This window comes from Balaenoptera borealis, assembly GCF_965194805.1.
Source record: "Balaenoptera borealis genome assembly, chromosome: 8".
In the NCBI taxonomy this organism is placed as follows: Eukaryota; Metazoa; Chordata; class Mammalia; order Artiodactyla; family Balaenopteridae; genus Balaenoptera; species Balaenoptera borealis.
Window position 1 is genome coordinate 85,979,125 of NC_138865.1, and position 20,218 is coordinate 85,999,342.

General features: G+C 52.4%; 2 protein-coding genes across 6 annotated transcripts in view; one reads left to right on the forward strand and one right to left on the reverse strand.

Moving 5' to 3' along the window:
- TLN1 (talin 1) overlaps window positions 1–15,872 on the reverse strand; it is a 31,636-nt gene extending 15,764 nt beyond the window's left edge. Inside the window, exons 1-21 of one of the 3 annotated variants that reach the window (XM_082404474.1) lie at window positions 15,747–15,872; window positions 9,561–9,728; window positions 9,220–9,317; window positions 8,826–8,955; window positions 8,572–8,724; window positions 8,169–8,311; window positions 7,932–8,059; window positions 7,146–7,206; window positions 6,388–6,492; window positions 5,902–6,057; window positions 5,038–5,139; window positions 4,792–4,868; window positions 4,385–4,565; window positions 4,096–4,209; window positions 3,874–3,982; window positions 3,476–3,684; window positions 3,221–3,319; window positions 2,756–2,806; window positions 2,036–2,203; window positions 1,554–1,848; window positions 833–999 (exon numbers count right to left, since the gene is read on the reverse strand). In XM_082404474.1, the coding sequence (XP_082260600.1) occupies window positions 833–999; window positions 1,554–1,848; window positions 2,036–2,203; window positions 2,756–2,806; window positions 3,221–3,319; window positions 3,476–3,684; window positions 3,874–3,982; window positions 4,096–4,209; window positions 4,385–4,565; window positions 4,792–4,868; window positions 5,038–5,139; window positions 5,902–6,057; window positions 6,388–6,492; window positions 7,146–7,206; window positions 7,932–8,059; window positions 8,169–8,311; window positions 8,572–8,724; window positions 8,826–8,955; window positions 9,220–9,317; window positions 9,561–9,690 (2,676 nt within the window). In that variant the 5' untranslated portion in view covers window positions 9,691–9,728; window positions 15,747–15,872. Of the gene's footprint in view, window positions 1–832; window positions 1,000–1,553; window positions 1,849–2,035; window positions 2,204–2,755; window positions 2,807–3,220; window positions 3,320–3,475; window positions 3,685–3,873; window positions 3,983–4,095; window positions 4,210–4,384; window positions 4,566–4,791; window positions 4,869–5,037; window positions 5,140–5,901; window positions 6,058–6,387; window positions 6,493–7,145; window positions 7,207–7,931; window positions 8,060–8,168; window positions 8,312–8,571; window positions 8,725–8,825; window positions 8,956–9,219; window positions 9,318–9,560; window positions 9,729–15,704 lie in introns of all 3 variants that reach the window. The other 2 variants (XM_082404473.1, XM_082404475.1) reach the window with 2 other exon arrangements.
- A 178-nt stretch (window positions 15,873–16,050) lies between these two features.
- CREB3 (cAMP responsive element binding protein 3) lies at window positions 16,051–20,217 on the forward strand. Of its 3 annotated transcripts, none has more exons than XM_082404484.1 (10): window positions 16,051–16,192; window positions 16,404–16,541; window positions 16,647–16,794; window positions 16,871–16,938; window positions 17,046–17,144; window positions 18,352–18,458; window positions 18,569–18,637; window positions 19,284–19,368; window positions 19,466–19,550; window positions 19,629–20,217. In XM_082404484.1, the coding sequence occupies exons 2-10, from the start codon at window positions 16,404–16,406 to the stop codon at window positions 19,943–19,945; spliced, it is 1,116 nt and encodes a 371-aa protein (XP_082260610.1). In that variant the 5' UTR covers window positions 16,051–16,192; the 3' UTR covers window positions 19,946–20,217. The 3 variants fall into 3 exon arrangements, with proteins under 3 accessions (XP_082260610.1, XP_082260609.1, XP_082260611.1); XM_082404483.1 differs by having other exon boundaries at window positions 16,183–16,308; XM_082404485.1 differs by lacking the exon at window positions 18,569–18,637 and having other exon boundaries at window positions 16,183–16,308.
- The last annotated feature ends 1 nt before the right edge of the window (window position 20,218 follows it).

A 20,218-nucleotide genomic window follows, 5' to 3' on the forward strand; every position in this document is an offset into this window, starting at 1 on the left:
ACAGTTACCACCCTGTGTCCCTGTGGACCCGAAATAAGCTCTTCCCTGACCCCTCCAAACTCAGAGGTATTTTCCTGAAGTCATTTCTAACCACCCCCACTGAAAGGTAATCATAGTTGAGACGAGCTACCTCAGGCAGGCAAAAGGGGAGCCTAAAGGGGCTCTGGCTTCCGTCTGGGATGCTGAAATCCCTTCCTTAGGTAGAATTGTTTCTGCTTCCCCTCTCTGGGGAAGCGGCCATATTTCATCCCCCCCTCCCCACAAAATACCACTAGCAAATGGGGGTGAGCAGGGCTCTCTGGGACAAGAAGGATGCAGTTTAGAGCAGGGATCTCAGGGATACCAAAGCAGGGGCCCTGGTTACTCCTGCAAAATGAAGAGCCCCAGAGCCCAGGGAGCCTGGGAATCTATTGGCTTCTTCCTGACAGTCCTCTGCACCCTTGTGTCCCTGTGTCCCACTGCCTTGTCTCTGTGCTGCTAGCAGCGGATCCCCTGGGACTGAATGCCCGCGTGCATTCACAGGAGACCAGGAAGCAGAGGGATCCAGGAAGCAGACAGGTGGTGGCAGCAAAGTAGGAACCGCAGGCCTTGGACTTAGAGTAAGAAAAAGGGTACAGTTTCCTGTCAGTCAGCAAGGACTCTGGGAGTCACACTGGCTGGAAGCCTGGCGCCATCCACTCACCGCCTAGGGGTGTATTTATTTCCTCAGTGCTCCTGTTATTTGTTCTCTTGTATCTTCTACTTTTCACCTCCCATAAATGAGGGTGACTATCTGGACCCTTCTACTTCCCTACAGGGCCCAGTCTGGGGGTGTGCACAGAAGGCTCTCTACCTTGGCAGCCTCCACCATCTTGGCTGTGGCATCGGCCAGGATCTTAGCGGCGCTTAAGAGCTTGCGGGAATTCTCCAGATCACTCTCCCCCTCGGCATCCGCCTTGATGGCATTGACCAAGTCAGAGGTGGCTTGGGCTAGGATGCGGGCCTGTCGCACCATCTCACCTGAGAGCGAAGGCACAGTCAGCGAAGGGAGCCAGAGACACTGAGAGGGTGTCGTGGTGGAGGAAAGTGGTGCAGACAAGGTAGGTAGGGCTTTTAGGGACAGTAAGGAGACAAAAAAGTTCTTGAAGTGATTTCCCTGGAGTTACTGTTTCCTGGGTTTAGGATCTTGGAAAGGAACGGATTTCCTGGTGCATTTTGATGGGGGGAGGGGCGGGGGGGCAGTCTCCAATGTGTATTTTCCACAAGAAGTCTTGAGAGGATGAGACTCCTTGTGAAGGATTTTGGGGGTTAGGGAGTAGAATGGGGATGCTATCTCTTAATACCATTTTCCATCTATTTTTGTGTATACTTTGGTATGTTCTTTAAATACACCAAGGAAGGCAGAGCAGATATCATATTCCTGCTTTACAGATGGGGAACTGGAGATTTCAGAGATTAAACACCCAGCCCACTGTGCTGAGTCCTTGGTGGGGGGTGATGGGTCTAAAAGGGAATTTCCAGTGGACTCGGGAACCTCACTGGGATTCTCTGTCTTCCCAGGGGGCTGTCCTTACCAGCATCACCCATGGAGCTAAAGATGTTCTCGGTGACAGTGAGGATGGTGTCAGTGGCCTGGTCATAGCGGCCAGCAGGCCCAGCCCCTGTGGCGTGGGCCCTCACGTGCTGCAGCAGCTCATTCAGGGCCTGGGTGACAGCTGTAGCTGCTGCTCCCACTCCCCGCAATAGCTGCCCGTCCTCTGTGGCGGCCTGGGAGGCGGACACGCAGCCCTCCACGGCTTTGGCCACTAGCCGTCCGGCCTCCACCAGCTGCTCTTGGCAGACAGGGGAGCTGATAGTAGGAGCCACCACCTGTGGGCACAGTGAGTGTCAGAGACGGAGGGGAGGGAAAGGAGCCGTGAGGTAGGGGTGTCTGTGGTGTTCACAATAGTTATTAGGTTGGGTAGTGAGGTCTTAGGGGCCAAAGAGATAAAATGAGAGGCTCTGTGTGTGGTAGCATCACCCCTAGGCACAGGCTGCAGCAACCTTCGGGGCTCACCTTGGTACAGGCCACCAGCTGCGAGGTGGACAGGGCACACTGTGTTGCTGCAGCAATAACCTGGGTCTGAAGCCCCGAGTCCTCTGTTCGCTGGGCCACACTCTTGGCCTTGAGGACCAAGGCAGCTGCAGCACTTGCCACGGCCTTGGCTAGTTGCATGAGCACCTCCTGTGAGAAAACGGCAGTCAGCATGGCCTGAGATCCAGCTTGGGATCCACGGACCCTTCTCAGAGGCATAAGCTGTTTCATTAGTCCCACCGACTCCAATCACAGAACAGTGTGTGCAGAAGCAACCAGAACCTACCCCAAGCCCCTGCCTCAAGCACCAAGTGGGACAGAACCCCCACCAAGGAACAAACCCACACCGAGAGAAACAGTGTCTACACCAAAGGGAGAAACGCATGAGGCGGATACACTCGGACGGCAATGGGGAGGGAGGGTGGGCCGCACTGTTACAATGGGGTGGAGGGAGGGGTCCCTCCCACCCGCAGCGTCTTTTCTCCATTTCTTCTCAATCTTGGTTGGAAGCAGTCACCCTGGAGTCTTGGGAACAAGTCCCTGTACTACCCTTCGGACCCCATTTTCTCAAGTCCTGCCTGTGCTGTGCCTCCCCAGCTCCCGTCATGTTCTGCTCCCCCAGGAGGCCAGGGGAGGGGGCAGAGCGAGTGTATGCGGCTCAGAGAGGACAAAGCTGGGAAGGCCCAGGCCAGAGGCCGTTACCGTGGGGGGATCGGGGGGAGATGGAACCCCAGCCCCTCTGGGCGCACAGATCTGCATGGGAAATCCAGGATGACAAGTCAGCTGAGGAGATGGGCATGGGGTGGGAAGGGGGAGCGAGAGGACAGCATCCTCCGGGTGTGTGGTCTAAAGGACTGGAAGTGGGGCTTCAAGATGCCCTCAAGTTGGGGTGAGGGCTACATATGGGGAAGACCAGGAAAGATGACAGGTGGCCAAAAACATATCACCAATAAGGGCCAAGAGTGAACTAACAGGTTAAGTTTGGATTCAGGGGTTCTGAATTCTTATCCCCAAAAAAGGGACTGGGGGTTCCCAGGGTCATCCCTGGAAACAGAGGTTCAGGTTGGCTCTGAGGGGTCAATTTACAGTAGCAGGACTGGAGCTGGATTCAGGACCAGAGGTTGCCTCCTAGAAGCTGGGGTTCTGGGGCTTGGGTAAGTCACCAACCTGGAAGTGGGGGTCAGTATCACTTTCCCCAATTTGCTGCAACAGCTCCCCACTGGCCTGGCCCACGTTCCCAGCTGCTTGCAGCAGGTTCTGACGGGGCTGTGGAGAGTGAACACCGGTCAGAAGCTGCCTAATCCATGTCCACGGGTCCTACACACCCATGGGTCTCACACTTCCATCCTGCAACCTGGACCGCCCCCTTCTCCTTGGGCTCAAACCCTCCCCTCTCCCTAGAGCCAACCCCTGGCCCCTGACCTCGGCACTGGCCGGCTGGGCACTGCGCAGCAGTTCTGACACCGCCCCCGCCAGGCCCTTTGCTGCCTGCAGCAGGGGCCGGCCACTGCCACCTTCGTCCTCCAGCAGGGCAGCCAGCAGCTTCACGCCACGGGACATCTCCGTCAGGTTGGAGGAGATTGTGGTGACTGCACAGCCCACTGCGGTGTAGTCTGTCTCGGCAGGGTCCCCTGGCGGGAGAAGGAAGAAGAGGAGGCCAGTCACAGGCAGTTAGTCACACACGCGTCCTGAGAGAGACGTACACACAAAGTCCCTTCCATGAGTCAAGGTGCGGTCACACCGAGCCAGTCACACTCATGCTTGCACGTGCTCGCCCTCCCCTCCGCCACCGCACACACAGGGCTGGGCATCCGGTCTACCTGCTGTCAGGTTCACCACGGAGGCAGTACCGGCTGTGATGGCGTCTACCTGGGAGTGGATTTCATGCTTTGATTCATCCATCTTGTTCTTACGCCAGGCTTTCGAGGCCTGAGAGGAAAGAGAAGAAAACCTCAGGATCTGCTCTGCTGCAGTTAACCCCAACCCTGTTCCTTGGAGTGCCAGCTTCAGCACCATCGGCCTCTCCTCCATCCCGTACTCACCGCATCCTGGCCCAGAGGGGGCAGAGTGTCAAGGTCATCCAGAGTGGCCTGGGCAGCCTGCACAGCCTGCATGCTGGAGTTGATGGTTCCAGTGAGTGCCTGCTGGGCTGACGTCTATGAGACAAAGAGAGAAGTAACAGGGAACATTTAGAGGAGAGAGAAGGTAAAAGAGAGCCTGAGGCCGAGAAGGAGACAAATAGGGACATGGGAAAGACTGCCGAACTCCTGGCTAGGCCCAGCCAAGGCGGGGCTACGCCCGGAATCACGGCGGCAGTGGGGGCACTCTTACCAAAGGAGGCATGTGTCCTCGGTGCATCTGGCCACTGGTAATCTGCTGCTGGGCAGGTGGCATGCTGCCCACCTGGAAATTTTCAGGACCAGAGGCTCCGGAGCGCATGATGGCAGGCAGGGCCACGGAGCCATGCTCCACCTTCCCCACCCGGTTACACTGCTGCTGAAGGACTGTTGACCTAGAGAGGGGACGTACGGGGAGCACTCCGAGGACCCCCTCCTGTCATCCCTTCCCGCCCCGCTCTACCGCCTCCGCACGTCCTATGGTCTGGGCGGTGCGTGAGGTCTCACCACAGCCTGCGACTGGTCAGAGGCATCCTAAGGACTCCCCACCTCCCACAGTCCTTGGGGTCATGCCTTGCCTTCCCTGCCCAAGGGATGGGGTCAGCCCAGTTCCCCTCGTACTTCTTGGGGGACACCGAGTCCTCCAGCATAGTAGACTCCTCGTCTCCCTCCAGCCCAAAGTGATCCTTGCTTTTTTTCTGTAGGGAGAAAAAAAGAACAAGAGTTAAAGAAGAGGGAAGTGGAAAAGGCAGCCTTCTCATTCTGCAGTCAGCCATCTTCCGGAACCTGGGTCCCCATTTCTAAAGGATCGGCTTGGGGACAAGGTAAGGGAGGAGAAGGAGAAGGTGGGGGTCAGGCAGTGCTCACCTTCTTAAGGATGATATCGATGTAGCCAGCAATGAGCTGTGCGATCTGCTCCCCCTCGGTTGTCTGCACCGAGTAGTAGCCATCTTGGTAGTCCCCGAAATCCTAGGGGGACGAGGTGGGGACTCAGTGGGAAAGCCTGAATCCACCCAGGATGGGAAAGGGTGGGGCGGAAGCCCAAGGTCGAGCTGATGAGGGGCGCTTCCCCACCCCGTGCCAACAGCCTCTAGGACAACAGCCTTTCTTCAACCTCCTATTTCATTTTCCTTGGAGAAAAATATTTTATTTCCAAGGAGTGCTCTTTATGCTGCATAGTTTCAAATGTGTGGCATTTAGGAAATCTCTCTTCTCTCACCCTGAATTGGGAGGACACATTTATTATTTATCATTAAATGACCATAGTTAAGGATTAGTACTAGTATCCAAAATGGAAAAACCACCTTTACTAATTTCCCTTCTCAGTGGGCCACTTCCTCAAGGTGGGATCAGTTTTCAATTCATAATGCCAAAACATAAAGCTAGAGGAGGAAACTACTATAAGTAGCTGTTGCTGAAAGAGGGGAGGCTTATTTTTCTTTCTGTCACCTTTTTCTTCCCTCTCCCCAAGTTTCCTGTGATCTCAGCTTGCTGGTTACGGTTTTGTTCCATTGATTTTAAAAAAATTGTTTCATTTAAGCTTCCCTCATTCTTCAGGAGAGTTTCCCCTCTAGTCTAATCTCCACGTTCCTGCAATAGTTCCAAAGTTTTCCTTTTTTCTGGAGTTGCATTCAGTGCACCTATCCCTGAGCAGGGGCGCGGGGGAGACCTCTGTGGCTGTCCCTTCTCTGAAAACTCCAAAGCCCTTTCTCCCCCGAGACCCCAGCTCACCAGGGTGAAGCTCTTGGGAGAGGCAGCCCAGCGTTTGATGTTGGTGAGGTTCCATTCCTGGATCACCTCTTTAGTCTTCTCGTCCACTCGCATCACACACTCCTTAGTGATGCCCAGAAGCCTGGGCACCAACTTGTTTTTTCCTTTCATCTTTTCCTGTGGGGCAGAGGTTGTCATTGGTGTTGTTGGTCAGGGGATCAGATCCAGACCACAGTGGGGTGCTGAGGTGGGCAGGAGAGCTAAACCACGGTGTCTATGGATGGACCCGGGACAAGGCTATGTTAGGATAAAGGGAAAGGGAAGGAAAATGCAGGGTAAGGAGGGAAGTGATGGTGGAGAACTGACAAAGGGGCAAGTTTTCACAAGGAAGAGAATGGGATTCTTGGGGAACAACGGGAAATGTGACTGGGGGCAGGGTTAGAGACTCAGAGAGGAAAGGGTAAGAGTGGAAATAAGGGCAGGCAGAGAGAAGAATCCGTAACCCACCTTGACCAGGAAGAAGGAGACGCCGTACGTCTTGAGGGAACGGGCTAGCTTCACGTAGCGTACCTTGGCCTCGATCTCACTCATCTGTCCACAGTTCTTGTGTGCCTTCGAGTATGAAATGGGGAAACATTTAGCAAAATGTGGGGAGGATGATATCGCAGATGAGGAGTTAAGTTGGGATGTGAACTATGATGGGAGAGCATTATGGGAACAGAGGAAAGGTTAGGGGATGCAGGCTATAAAAAATTAGAAGGTGAGGGGATGGGGCTGATAAAGGATATGCAGAAGCGATTATTCAAGAAGCCAGGGATACAGTTAAGGAACTTGCAGACATTCTGTAGAAGTGAATGGATGGTTAGGAAGTAGAAGGTCAAACACAAGGCCTTTTGGGCTGGGGATTCAAAGAGTGGGGATAACACCTTCCGTCTGTACGAAGATATATACTCTTCACAGTAATCTGGGCATACTATCTCGTTTGATTCCCCTATCAATCCTACTCAGGAAAGATAGTTATCCCATGTTAGAGGTAAAGAAAAGAAAACAAGATTACTGAACTGAGTTCCACAGCAGATGCAGTGTGCAGGTGGAGACCAGAAGCCCAGGTCTTCTGCTTTCTTGGTGCAGGAGGGGTGGGAGAACAGCTTGGAGGGTGGAAGCAGGGTAGGGGTGATGAGGAGGGGGCGGGGGTCCATTTAGTCAGTAGGATTAAGCAGCAAAGCTCCCGGGTCATCCCAAACACTTTCCCCATCCCCATTCACCTGGAAGATCTTACGCTCTCCCTTCTGCTTCACATATTCCTTGGGCAGGAAGTCCTTCAGGCTACACCAGAAAAGGGAGGGTCAGCATGTAGTGGACAGCATCAGGGCTATGTGGGCCATGGACTGTGGGCCTAGGGTTGTAAGGAAATGTCTAGGAGAGTATTATCTTTGGGGAGAAGGAAGACTCAAGGGACTAGAGTCTGGATCGTCCCTGAAATTGAGATGACTTAGTAATAACTCTTGAATACAGCCTGTGTCCCTCCTTACAGAGAAAGAGACTAAGGCAACTTGAGTTGGAGGCTCATTCCTTCAGGAAAAGAGGGTCGAGAGCACAATTTTAGGGAACCAAGAGCAGAAGGAGTTCACTAGAAGGATGACCATGCTTGTAGGAAGCTGAGAAAGCCACACCAAACTGTATATATTCTGAGAAATACCAGTGGATGAGACCTGTGAGACTTTTGAAATCTGATGTTCCCTGTGACGAAAATGTAGTTTCCCTCTGGCTATTGCAGTACAATTCTTCAGAGCATCTCAGAAAAGTTACATGCTTACTTCAGAGGTAGGGGGCAGGGGCAGAGATTCTGGACTACATTTATATTCTACATGAGGCCAGGGAGGAGACAAATGGACGATGGAGGCTGCAAAGGTACCCATATGGGTCAGACCCTGGGACCTGAGAAGAGGAAATAGGGGAGAAGATCTGGGATGGAGACAGGCCCATTGTGCTGGGGCCACAGTGGGAGGGAGTCCTGGGCCCTGACAGGGTATGGGATGAGGGTCACTCACTCGAGGAAACCAGCCTTGTGCTTCTGCTCATTGTGGGGCCCAAACTGGATCTGGCATTGGAAGCCAGCGAACTCACAGGCCTTGTCGAAGGAGACAGGGTGGGAGCCATTCAGGATGTCATCTCGTGCCTGCAGAGCACAGCGAAAGGAAGCGAATGTTGTCTGGGGTACAGAGATACCCCCACTGCGCTTCTGCCTCTCTCCCTACCACCCCATGCCAGGCAAGTCCTCTCCCTACCTGCACATAGAGAAGGTTCAGCTGGACAGGGTCCCGGGAGTCCACATTCTGGTCTGAGTAGAAGAACTTCCTCCGGAGCAGAAGTGTCTCGTGCTCCTCCACTCCCTGTTCCCTCAGCGTCCGGCCATGGTCCAGCCAGTTCACTGGGACACGGAGAGTCCCCTCAATGTCAAGCCCCTAGAGCCCCTGTGCCATCTAATCTCTGGCTGTTTGTTTCTTCATTTCCTACCCTCTCTCACTAATATGTTAAGTTCCGTGAGTGTAGGACTCTGTTTTACTACAGATGCATCCCCAGTGTTTAAACAGTGCCTTGCAAAAGCAAGTATTCAGTAAATAACACAGAAACGGCTGCCCCTGCCACCCTGCTTGTTTCGAATGCCCTCTTCTGTCCCTTTCTGCTTACGCTCGTCATCTGTGTGCAACTTCTGCTTTAGTTTCTCCATCTTCTTTTCATCTCGCAGCAGTGTCTTGTCCTTTCGTAAGGTCCCTGTCACCTCCTCCTTCTTCTCTTCCATGAGCTCTCGAACCAGTGAATATTCATCATGGTTGGTGATGCCTGGGGGAGGGGGTGGGTTGGCAGCATCCCAGGCACTGCAGCCAGGTCTTCCGGCAGAGCTGGGGCCTCCCCCTGAGCCTCCGGCCCCACGAGCCCCTTACCAATGCGGGCACAGATGGTCATGAGCATGTCAGTGACGGTCTTAGAGTCGTCCACCATGACAGTCTTCACAGTGCCATCCAGCATACGGATCTTCAAGGGCCTCTGTTTCTTCCTGTACTCCATGGTGTCCTATTGGGGCAGGAATAGGAGGCAGGGGCCCACTTTAAGCTAAAGGTATTACTTCCTTTTTAGGCAGCCAGAGGCAGGAGGAAAGTAGATTACTAAAAGGAAGACTATGGTGGCTCGCTCGAAAGCAGGGTATTTTGACTGCCTGTAATAGAAAAAAAGCATGGGGGAGGTCAGAGACAACAGACGCGGGTGTTGAAAATAGGAAGTGGAAGGAGGGAAGTGATGGAAGAGGATATTGGTGGTCCGTGATGAAGTCATACTCACCCCATTTCGGAGCATGTAGTAATCCAAAGCTTTCCCGGCCTCCAGCCATATACCCTTTTTGGGGTCATCGTCTGATAGAAATAGCCCAAAGTCGCTGGCTAAAAGAGAGGATGGATCACCTCAGACTTATAAGGACCCCAGTGTGGCTGAATGGCTGCACCATTGCCCCTTATTATTTTCTCAGTGATCCGGGGCCTAAAGGGGAGGGACGGAACCAAGGAGCACAGACCTGAGTGATGAGAAGCCCTGGGGGACAACAAAGTCATCCCCCAAGGCCAAGAGCCTGGGAATGAGAAGGGATCAAGGACTCCTGCCCCAGCCATCTGGGTAGTCAGACTCACGAGGGCCAGCCAGGGCCTCTGGGATCCGCTCACGGATGATGCGACAGGCGTCATACACCATGGTAGACGGCTCGAACTGCATCGTCTTCACCACATTCCCAATGCTGATCTTCAGCGAAAGTGCAACCATGGTGGCGGCTTCTCCTCTCCAGCCTGGCTATACCTGACCTATGGCATCAGGGCATTAGAATACACCCTTGTTGGAGGAGAGGAGGCCCCCCCCAGATGGAGCCCCAGGAAAGGGAGTCACCAAAACAGATAGCAGTGAAGTTGTTTTTGTTTTATTTAATAATTTTGAAGAATGAAAGATGAGTTGCATCAGATGGATGTCTAAGGTGTCTAAGACATCTGAAGGAGAGGCCGGTCTGCAAGGTACAAAAGCAGGTCTGAAACGCAGTGTTACCCGAGGACACCGCCCCGCCCCCAGCACTGGAATCTGTGCCTCCCTTTTTTCTTCCAAGTGTTTCTCTCTTACCCTTGTCCCTGCTCACCTCCTTTCCCAGCCCCGCCTCTGCCCTGTTTTCATCCTTCCTGGTTCAGTCTTCTTCTCTCTTTGTCTCTTACTATACCCTGCTGGCTTCATCCTGTCTGGAATTTTCAGAGCTCTGCCCTGACTCATCATATGATCTTCCCTCTCACAGCTTTAGCCTCCTCCTCTGCAGAATGAAGACGTTATATTAGATAATCCCCAAGGGCTCTTGAGACCTGCAAACACTGTCTCTAGCTAGTCCGGCAGGGAGGCCAAACACTTGCTGTTCAATCCATCCAGGCCCACTTGTCTCAGCTTTCCTCTAACCTGATGTGCTAGGGGCCTCCCGGAGGAGCTTGGCCCATGTTTGGTTCCCCAGCAGTCAAGCTAGAATCATGATTTTCTAATCCAAAGGGATCTCCGAAGTGATCTAATCAACTCTTTAATTTTGCTGAAGGGGAATCAGAGTGTGTGTGTGTGTGTGTGTGTGTGTGTGTGTGTGTGTGTGTGTGTGTTTCAAAGCAGGTCAGAGAAAGAGCCCAGTCCTTCTAACTCAGTCCTTGCTCCTTCTAAGTCACCAAGTTACTACCCAGTTCTCACCGTAACTCCTCCTATGCTCTCTCATCTTCAGTTAGTCCTTCTGAAACTCTGCCCTCCATCTCAGCTGCCTCTCCTGACAGTATTTTCATTGCGGCCAGGGACACCAGTCTCACCCAGCCCTCCCGGCACCACCTCTCAGTGGAGGCGGCAGGCAGTGCAGAGTGTACCAGACCACAAGTCTGCCTGACAGCTGATGATGTGACCCAGCTCTGCACAGAGATTGGTGCCTCTTACCTAAGAGAGTGAGCAAATCCAGGCTGCCCATTGCCCTCTCTGCAAACTGCTAGCCCCAAAGGGGAGAAAGCAGACTAGAGAGAAGGCTGGAAGCAGAGGTGGGGGTGTTAGGAAACAGCAGCTGGGGACCAGGGAACTTGGCAAGGGGTATGTTTTTGGAGGGTGAAGAGATTAGGAGGGATTGAAAATCTAGGTAGAAACAGGAGGCGGGAGGCAGATGTGGGAAAGGTCTGGACCAGGGATCTGATAGACAATTTCTAACCTTATAAATAGTACAGAGTCTCAAAAAAGAAGCAGCCATAGCTCGTCCTCTATCTTTACTCCCAAGAGCGGACTCTCCCAGTCTCCCCACTACTAGGTCTCTACTCCCCTCCCCATTCCTGGAGCACCTCTCCCCATAGCTGGACAGACCTGGCTGTTGGGTCGCTGGAAGGTCTGTGAAGCTGAGGGCACACTGAAAAGACCTTAGACCCTAAGCTGAAATTGCATGTCTCCCCCCATTTCCTCCGGACATATGGACACCCCCTTCTTCCTCAAGCACGGAAACCTCTGGTGAGACCCCGATAAGGGAGTTGAGTCATGGCTACCCTCACTTTCAGGCTGGTCCTCAGTGGACATCCACATGGCTACAAGAGGGTGAGGGAGGAAAGGGAATTGAGCGAGTTGGGGGCGATGATAGCACAGAACCAGGCCCCTGGAAGTATGGGGAGAAGCTGTCCAATTCCTGTTCCGGACTGAGAACTTTGCTCCCCTTTCTATCATGTTTTATGGAACAGCAACAATGCCCCCCCCTCTGTGTCCCCCTCCCAGAGAACTCCTCCTCCCTCAAGACATTCCTGAGATGCATTCCAGAGGAGTTGGGCAATTGGAGCGAGGGGGGGGGGGTGGGGGGGTGGGGATAGAGGACAGGAGGTCAAATCCCCAGCAAGGAATGGAATGTAAATGTACTGGGGGTAAGGAATTTGGGGTACATAGAGAATACAGTCAGAGCAGGTACCCACAAAGGGAGCTGCAGAAAGACAGGGAGTTACAGAGAGGGACAAAGGGAGACAGAAAGCTGAAGACAGAGTCAGAACGTAAGAGGGCTGGGGGAGTAACACTCAGTCTGTTACCAAATTTGGCCTCTGAGTCTGTAACCGCTGAGAGGGAGGGGAGGGTTGTGGGTGAGACTGACATATCCGGCCTCAGGCTGCTGGAGGCTCATTTAGGGCTGGACTGGGCAGCTGAAGGGCTGGACCTGACTTCCCCCAGCACGACCCTTCCCCACCTACATCCAGATCCATGCATATTCATTCTCTCTATGCACAGAGCCTATGTACCCCAGCCTATGCACAGAGGTCTTTCCCACAAAGCTACTTACACAGTCTCTACATACGCATTATCTCAAACACACAGCTCTACACAGATCCATCACAACCACGTCATCTTCCTATGGACTCCACCCCACGCACACAGCTGGGACGTACAAATACACCTCTATCGGCAAGCACACAGCACTCGGCCCCAACACCTCTCCTCCCGTTATACAGACATTCTCCTTCCATCCATCCAGCGAGCATTTTCGAGGGCGTGTTATGGGAAGGCCCTGGGCCAAACTCTCAGTGGCGGGTAAGCCCTAGCCTATGCCCTCAATGGGCTCCCAGTCAGCAGAGTGGATGAGCTACATACAAAGTTACAGAAGGCAGGATGTGGTAAGAACCAGGTGGTATGTGCTCATGGGAGAGATCCCTTTAGGTCAGGGAAGGGGGACTAAAATGTCTTCACGAAAAGTGTCATTTGAAGTTAGAATTAAAAAAAATAAAGATAATAAAAAATAACAATGATCTATCTTTTATTGACTATATGTCAATTGCTTTGTGTACATAATTTCATTTAATCCTTACAGCAACCCTGCAAGGTAGGTGTCGTTATTTCCATTTTTACAGATTAGGAAACTGAGGCTCAAAGAAGTTAAACACTTGTTCAAGTGTTTAACTTGAACAAGTCACACAGCTAATAAGTCACACAAACTAATAAGTTGTGAAGCCAGGATCCAAACCCAGGTCTCTGACTCCGAAGCCCAAGCTCTCTCCACTATTCCAGCCAGCCGGAGATGAGTCAGGGGTGGCATTCCAGGCAGAGAGAATAGCATAAGCAAAGGTGGAGAAGCAGGAAATCACGGAGGGGCATTCAGGGAAGTGAGGAGGCAGGCTGGTTGAAGCACAGGGTACCTGCAAGTGAGCAGTGATGGGGAAGTCACGGTTAGGGTGGAAAGGCAGGGGAGAACTCAGCAGGAGTATGTGGAATTTCACCTACCGGAGGGCAACAGGAGGCAAAGGGAGGCTTTGATCAGAGAAGGGGCATAATCAGAACTAAACTTTAGGAAAATAACTCTGGCATCTACCTTGGAGATTGGTTATAAAGACACTGCATTAGCACAAGTGGGAGGTAATGAAGCCAGAGTTAGAATGGTGGAGAGGAGGACGTCACTCATTAGAAATTTTAAGAAGTAGAACTGACAGGACCTGATGACAGTCTATCCTCAGAAACCAAGGCCCAAAGTCAGGCTGGGGTCCCATTGCTTCGCGTCATCAGTAGGCACTCAGAGTGGCTGGGAGAGCTTGAGTTTAGGCAAGGAACTGGGAAAGGGGGAAAGAAAGGAGCAGGTGGAGCTGAGAATGTGAAGATGAGGCTGCAGTTAGGGGATGTGGTTAGCAGCCAGGTAGGGGCAGAAGGGATGGGGTTAGTGACTGTATAAGCCTGGAAATGGGGAAGACAAAGTGTAAAGAAAGGCTGGGGAAGATAACAGTAGGAAAAATACGTCTATAGTTAGTCACTGGATCAGGCTGGGGGAAGAGGAAGAATAATTATGTGGATGGTGGCTAAGACAGGGAATGATGGAGTGAGGTCAGAGGCCAAGTCAGGCTGCAGGAGGTTGAGAAGAGATGTGGTAAGTGGCTAAATTAGGCTACATTAGTGGGATGCGGGGGGAGAGCGAAGGGACGTTGGCAGTGTCTAAGTAAAGATGGAGTTGAGGGGAATGGGGTGCAGCCAGTGGCCGGGTCAGGCTGGGTAGGGGATAGTGTTGTGGTCAGTGGCAGGGTCAGGCTGGGAGTGAAATGGGGGTGTGGTCAGTGGCCTGGCTGGGCGTGGGATCAGCAAGATCCAGTTTCCTCTTTGGGTCTCATTTCCTCTTTTCTCTTGGGGGAGTGGGGGAAGGGGATCTATAACTGGACCAAGAAATTAAGGAGGCTTAGAATCAGGGAATGGCACATAGCAGGGACCGTAAGGACTTGGCAGTAGTGTTGGACTGGTGGTGGGGTATTCAGCAGATGACCAGGAGGTATGCACTTGAATGAGTGGATGAAAATGGTGGGAGAGTGCTTTAAAATGATGGGAAAGCTCAGATTTGCACGAGAGTAGGATGTGCGGATTCAGGGGTGGGAAGGGAGGCAGAATTCACACTGAGAACGGATGGTAAGGTGAACAACATGGGAGCATTAAAGGCAAGGGAAGTATTCTGTAAGTGGGTAGGCCTGAAGGGTGTGAAATGCAGGGCCAGGGAGGAGAGTTGGAGGGGAAGGCTTAATATCCAGGGAATGAGGGAAGAGGGAGGCAGTAGGGCTGAACTTTCAGAGGATTAAGCCATCCCCTTCTCCCATGGGAGCAGTTTCCTTGGTCTGCTTCCCCCTTAATCACCATCCCTTCTCCCCTAGGCAGTCCCCCACTTGTTACTAAGCCTTGTACACCTCCTGAGTCCCTAACCCTTTCCCACCTCCTATCTTGTAAACAACATGGTCCAGAAACCCCTGCCCCTCAACTGTGGTGGTCACAGCAAGAGCCCTAGGCTTAGACAGTAGAATGAAGCTGGAATCCCAGATGCTTGCAATCCTAGCTGAAGCCCAGAACCCCTGCCTGAAATTAGTTTGTCATTTCTCTGGGCCAAAGAAGCCCCCGTGACTACACAGGCATAAGAGCCCTCCCCGCAAAACAAGGGCATCTACTTACTGCCAATCTCTTAAATTTTACCTGCCCGAGGTCAACCACCCCGACCTCATCTACAACACCGAAAACTGCCCGAAATTCCTAACATTAACCCTGACCCTAATCTGTCTCCTGATTCCCAGTACTGGCTTTGACACTCATCCCTTTCTTAGCACACACCTGAATCCAATCCCTGATCCCTAATTTTGATCTAATTTTTACCTTTAGCACCAAATCCCGACCTTAACCCTAAATCTTGACACCTAAACCTAAAGCTCATTTGTCATTTGATTCCTGATTCACCCCTTCCCTGTTTATCCCTAATACTGACTATGCCAACCTTCTCTAATCCCTAAAACTGGACTTCTAACCTAGTTCCTGTTGGTGACCCTTAACCTGACCCTGAACTCTAACTTTGACTTATGTTGGCTATCCTAGAAAACAAAATAATGCCCTTAATCCAAACTTCACCTACACAAAACGCACCTGACTCACACTAATAAGTCTAAATTTTAACCCCAGTTTTATAACTCCAAAAGCTAACCTTAACTCCTAAACCCAACTCCACCTAATCCGCAACTCACCCAATGTGTTCCTACTCACCCGCTATCAACTAACCTCAAAGCCGATCCCCGCCCTGCGCCACACTGCCACCCACTCCTCACCCTCCCCCAAACCTATCTGCTCCCAGGAAGGGCCTGGCTCCCGAAAAACGGCCTATTTAACTCCGAGCACAAGCGGAGATACACCGGACGCTGACCTCTCCAACAGGACCCGAAACAGACGCAGAAGAGTCAGCGGCCCCGCCCGCCCACCCGCCTCCCGGACCTGGCCTCGCAGCCCCACCCTGAAGCCCCAGCTCGCCCGGTCCTCCCTACCTGCGCTGCCCGGCTCTGTGCCCCGCCCGCTGGTCCGCTAACCCGCTCGTTCTCCCGGTGGCTCTCAGACTCCGGCCTCGCCCTCTCTTCGACACTCACTCGGCCACTTCCGTCCCGGGAACGTCCCCCACCCGCGGGCGGCGCCCTGGGCCCGCGCTCTATGGTCGCGGGGGCTGCAGGAAGCTGCTCTGGCTCCAGCTCTCGATGCTCGGGAGCCCGCCGACTACCGGCAGCCCCTCCCCGGCAGGAAGCGAGGGTGCGGCGCAGTCAGAGAAAGCGCCCGAACTGCGCCGGAGTTCCCTTTTAGGCTCTAATCCTTCCTTCTTCTAGCCCGGGGAGAAGGCGAGGGCGGTTCCCCAGAATGCCCGCCCTCAGGGAGTGAGGGGGCGGCAGGCACGTACCCTCTATTTGCATAGCGCCCGGGACGTGGCGCGCACCGACGCCGCTTCCGCGTCGGGGGAAACTCCAAGTCCCGGAATGCCTCTCGGGTAGGTGCGTCACTTGTGTTGTGTTGGAAGTTGCGGGGAATCGAGTCTGGGATGCGGGTCCGTTTTCAGAGACCCTGCTAGCAGCTAGGAGGAAAACCTCGCTGAGGAGCCTATAGGTGGGGTCGACTGACGGTCCGGGTCGCGCATAGGGTTGGGGATTGGGGCCGGGTGGAGGGGTGAACTCCTGCGTTTCTGCACATCTTTTCCGTAGATGTCTCATATGGAGCTGGCGTTGGACCCGGGTGACCATGACCTGCTGGGCTTCCTGCTAGAGGAAAGCGGAGGTTTGGGGGCGGCGCCCGATGAGGCCTTGGAGGCTCCGCTGGGTTGGGAGCTGCCACTTTTTGAGGTGGGTAGGGGTCTGAGTCGGGGAGGCCCGGGGCCGGTTGTGGGGTGTGTCCCTGAGGCAGTGGGTGGTGATAGGTTAAAGCCTGTTAATCTGAACCCTGTGCAGGCTCTGAGCAATTGGGACGTAGAGGATTTCCTGAGCTGCCTGCCGAGTCCCCCAGCATCGTTGAACGTTTTCAGCAGCTCTAACCCCTGTCTTGTCCACCATGATCACACCTATTCTCTCTCACAGGAGCATGTCTCCATAGATCTAGGTAAGTCTGAAATAAGTGAAGTTTTGGGGGAGGAGAGGACTCACGGGCCTGGCTATTCATACTTTCCCTTTTGCAGATAATGAGAGATATGGAGAAGAGGGGGCTCAGATGACTCCATTGCATGTGGAGGAGCCGGCAGAGCAGGTACTTGACTTGATTTACAGGAGGATTATTCCCGCATTGCACGGATTGGGGCCGGATGCCCCATTCCTTTCTGACATCCCTTTGCAACTCTGCTGCCCATCTCTCAGGAACCCCAGGAGACTGCTAGGCTAATACTGACCGAGGAGGAGAAGAGGCTCTTGGAGAAGGAGGGGCTTATCCTGCCTGGGACGCTTCCTCTCACTAAGGTAAGACTCCCATTGGAGGAGGGTTGTGAGTCCCAAGTAGGCCAGTTCTGTTAATTTTATATCAGTAACTTGAAAAAGAGCTGAGGTGAGAGATTAGCACATTTGCTGTTACTAGGAAGCTGGAGCATGTAGTTAGTGTGCTGGGTGCAAGGGCAGATGGTGGTTTTGTAGGGCTTGTACAAATTTTGGTGTTCTTTTTAAGTAAGAATTCAAAATTATCAGGGTAATATTAGTAAAGGAATTTGGAAAGTACTGTGCAAGCATGGGGCCCTGACACTTATATTTCACTGGTTTCGCGCTAATCTACCTATAGCTGAATAGTAGAATTAAGTATTAGGGTTCATCAAGGCTGGATTGAGTAGTATAACAAGAATAAGTGTAAAATCCCGATTTTCAAGCAGTGAGTGGCGGCTTCACATGCACAGCATTGTGATACTGTGATGAAATCAATGTTCATTAACAGAAAGGTTAAAAGAATTTTAAGTTCTTAAAAGTACAAATTGAGGGAATTCCCTGGCAGTCCAGTGGTTAGGACTCTGTGCTTTCACTGCCGAGGGCCAGGGTTCAATCCCTGGTTGGGGAACTAAGATTCTACAAGCTGCGAAAAAAAAAAGTACAGGTTGAGTCAATAGTGTGATATGGCTACTAAGAAAGTGAATGGAGTTTGGAAGCTGTATCGTCGGATACCAGTTATCTAACAGCGTTGCTGCTAGAAGGGCAGTAACCATCTTGCTCTCCTTTTTACTGGCCAGAAAGCATCTTAGTGTCCAGTTTTGAGCCCAGATCTTTGACAGATATTAAGAGGATGCAGTCCATCCTGAGAAGAGTAGATAAGATGATGAGTTTTTTGTCCAGTTTTTTTTAAATTCTGAAGAAATGTCGAGTGCTTTGAAATAGCTAAAGACCTTTGTTCTATTACGGCCCCAGAGATCAGGTGCTAGGTAAGTCCAATAGGTAGAAATAATAGAGGCAGATGTTGGCTCACGATAAGGAAGTTTTTTTTTTTAGTTAATAAAATTGTTACAGTGGTTTGGCTTGTGAGGGCATTAACAACTGGTCCTCGGAGGCACTCAGACAGAAGCAGAGTGCCTGTTGGTCAGGGAAGCTGTAGAAGGAATTTACGCATTGGGAAGATCGAATTCAGTTGCCTTCTAACTCTTTGGTCTAATGTTCCTCGGATGATACCCCTTTTCCTGTCTTCTCTCAGATGGAGGAACAAGTTCTGAAACGAGTGCGGAGGAAGATTCGAAACAAAAAGTCTGCTCAGGAGAGCCGCAGGAAGAAGAAGGTGTATGTGGGGCGTTTAGAGAGCAGGTATAAAAGGGAGCGGGACTCGGGGGTGGGGAGAACAGAGGTAATTGGAAGTGTTAGGTTTTTGAAGGGAGGATACAGGCCATGCCCCCACATCCCTGTTATTCCTCCAGGGTCCTGAAATACACAGCCCAGAATCTGGAGCTACAGAACAAAGTACAGCTCCTGGAGGAAGAGAATCTGTAAGCAGCTCTTCGACATCAGTCCTTTCTCATCCCTCCCATTTAATACTGTCTCAGTCTTTCTCCTGCTCCACACTTGATTTCTAACTAGGCAGCTCCCACGTGTAAGGTCTGGTGCTTGGCCTTTAGTGGGTCTCTGATTCTAAGAAGCTCATAGTAGCGGGGAATAAATTTACAAGTAACTATGGATAAGTATCAAGAAGGAGAAAGGAGGGAATAAGAAAGACCTCATGTGGTGGATGGCATTTGATAGCAGATAGGATTCTGGGGTGGAGGTGTGGGGAGCATTCTAGGCAGAGAGAACACAGCATAGTCCAGTCTGGCTGGAACCCTAACACGGGTGAGTTGGGCTGGAAGGTAGAGAACGTATAATCCCTGGTGAGGATTGTGTGCAGAGCTGATCAGGCAGTGTAGAACCACTGAAGGGGTTTGCAAAAGGAGTTTAAATCCGGGCAGAGACGTGTATGTTTGTTTTAGTGAGGTCAGGCATTTTGTGCAGAGAGAGGAAGAGATCACTTGCAAAAATAGGTCCAAAAGTAAGAGAGGATCCAGTGCACAGATGGAGGGGATGAACTTAACAGGAGGGTTTTGTTGTATGTCAGGGTGCCAGGCCAGGGGCTGCTGTCTGTCCCCTCTCTTCCTCTAGGTCCCTTTTGGATCAGTTGAGGAGACTCCAGGCCATCATGATTCAGACAGCAAACAAAGCCAGCAGCGGCAGCACCTGTGTCTTGGTGAGGATGGTGATGGAAGGAGAGATTCTCTTCTCAGGTGGCAGGGATAGGGGTGCAATGCAAAGCCCTTCTTCATCTCTTTTCTCCTGTGTTCTAGGTCCTGCTGTTCTCTTTCTGTCTCCTTTTCGTACCTGTGATGTACTCGTCGGACACAAGGGGGAGCCTGCCAGCTGAGCATGGAGGTGAGAGCCTTGAGGATACCATTAAGGAAGGACTAGGGGAGAAGCCCGGCCTGCCCTGAACAGCATTTGTCTCCTCAGTGTTGTCCCGCCAGCTTCGTGCCCTCCCCAGCGAGGACCCTCCCCAGCTGGAGCTGCCTGCCCTGCAGTCAGAGGTACCAGAGGACAGCTTGGACCATGAGCTCCAGGCTCCTAGCAATTCTTGCTGCCTCTTCTATCACATGCCTCAAGCTCCTAGCGCACAGCCTCCCCTGAAGTCGCCACTGCCTGACAGTTTCTCAACGTCCTCCTGCCCGGGTCCCATCTCTCCCCTGCATGCAAATCTCACAAGTGAGGGAGGATGGCTCTCTACCCACAGCTCCACGTCTGTTATCTTGCTGGGCAGATATTCAGGCTAGGTGTGAGGATGTGGGGGCCTCAGTCATGGTCTGCTGCCCCCAGTCTGTGTTCAGCGGAAAAGGGGCGGGAGGAGGCTCGCCTCAGGTCCTGGTGCCCTGTCAGGAGGCCTGAGGACTCAAACACACCACACTTACTGGCTTTCTGGGTCTTTTATTTGTACCCAAGTATGTCTGTCACCCCATGAATGGGCCTGGGGGAATCAACTGACCTCCTTGAACACTTCATGCAGTGAGGGGGTAGGGTGAAGAAAGAAATAAATAAGTGATTCTGAT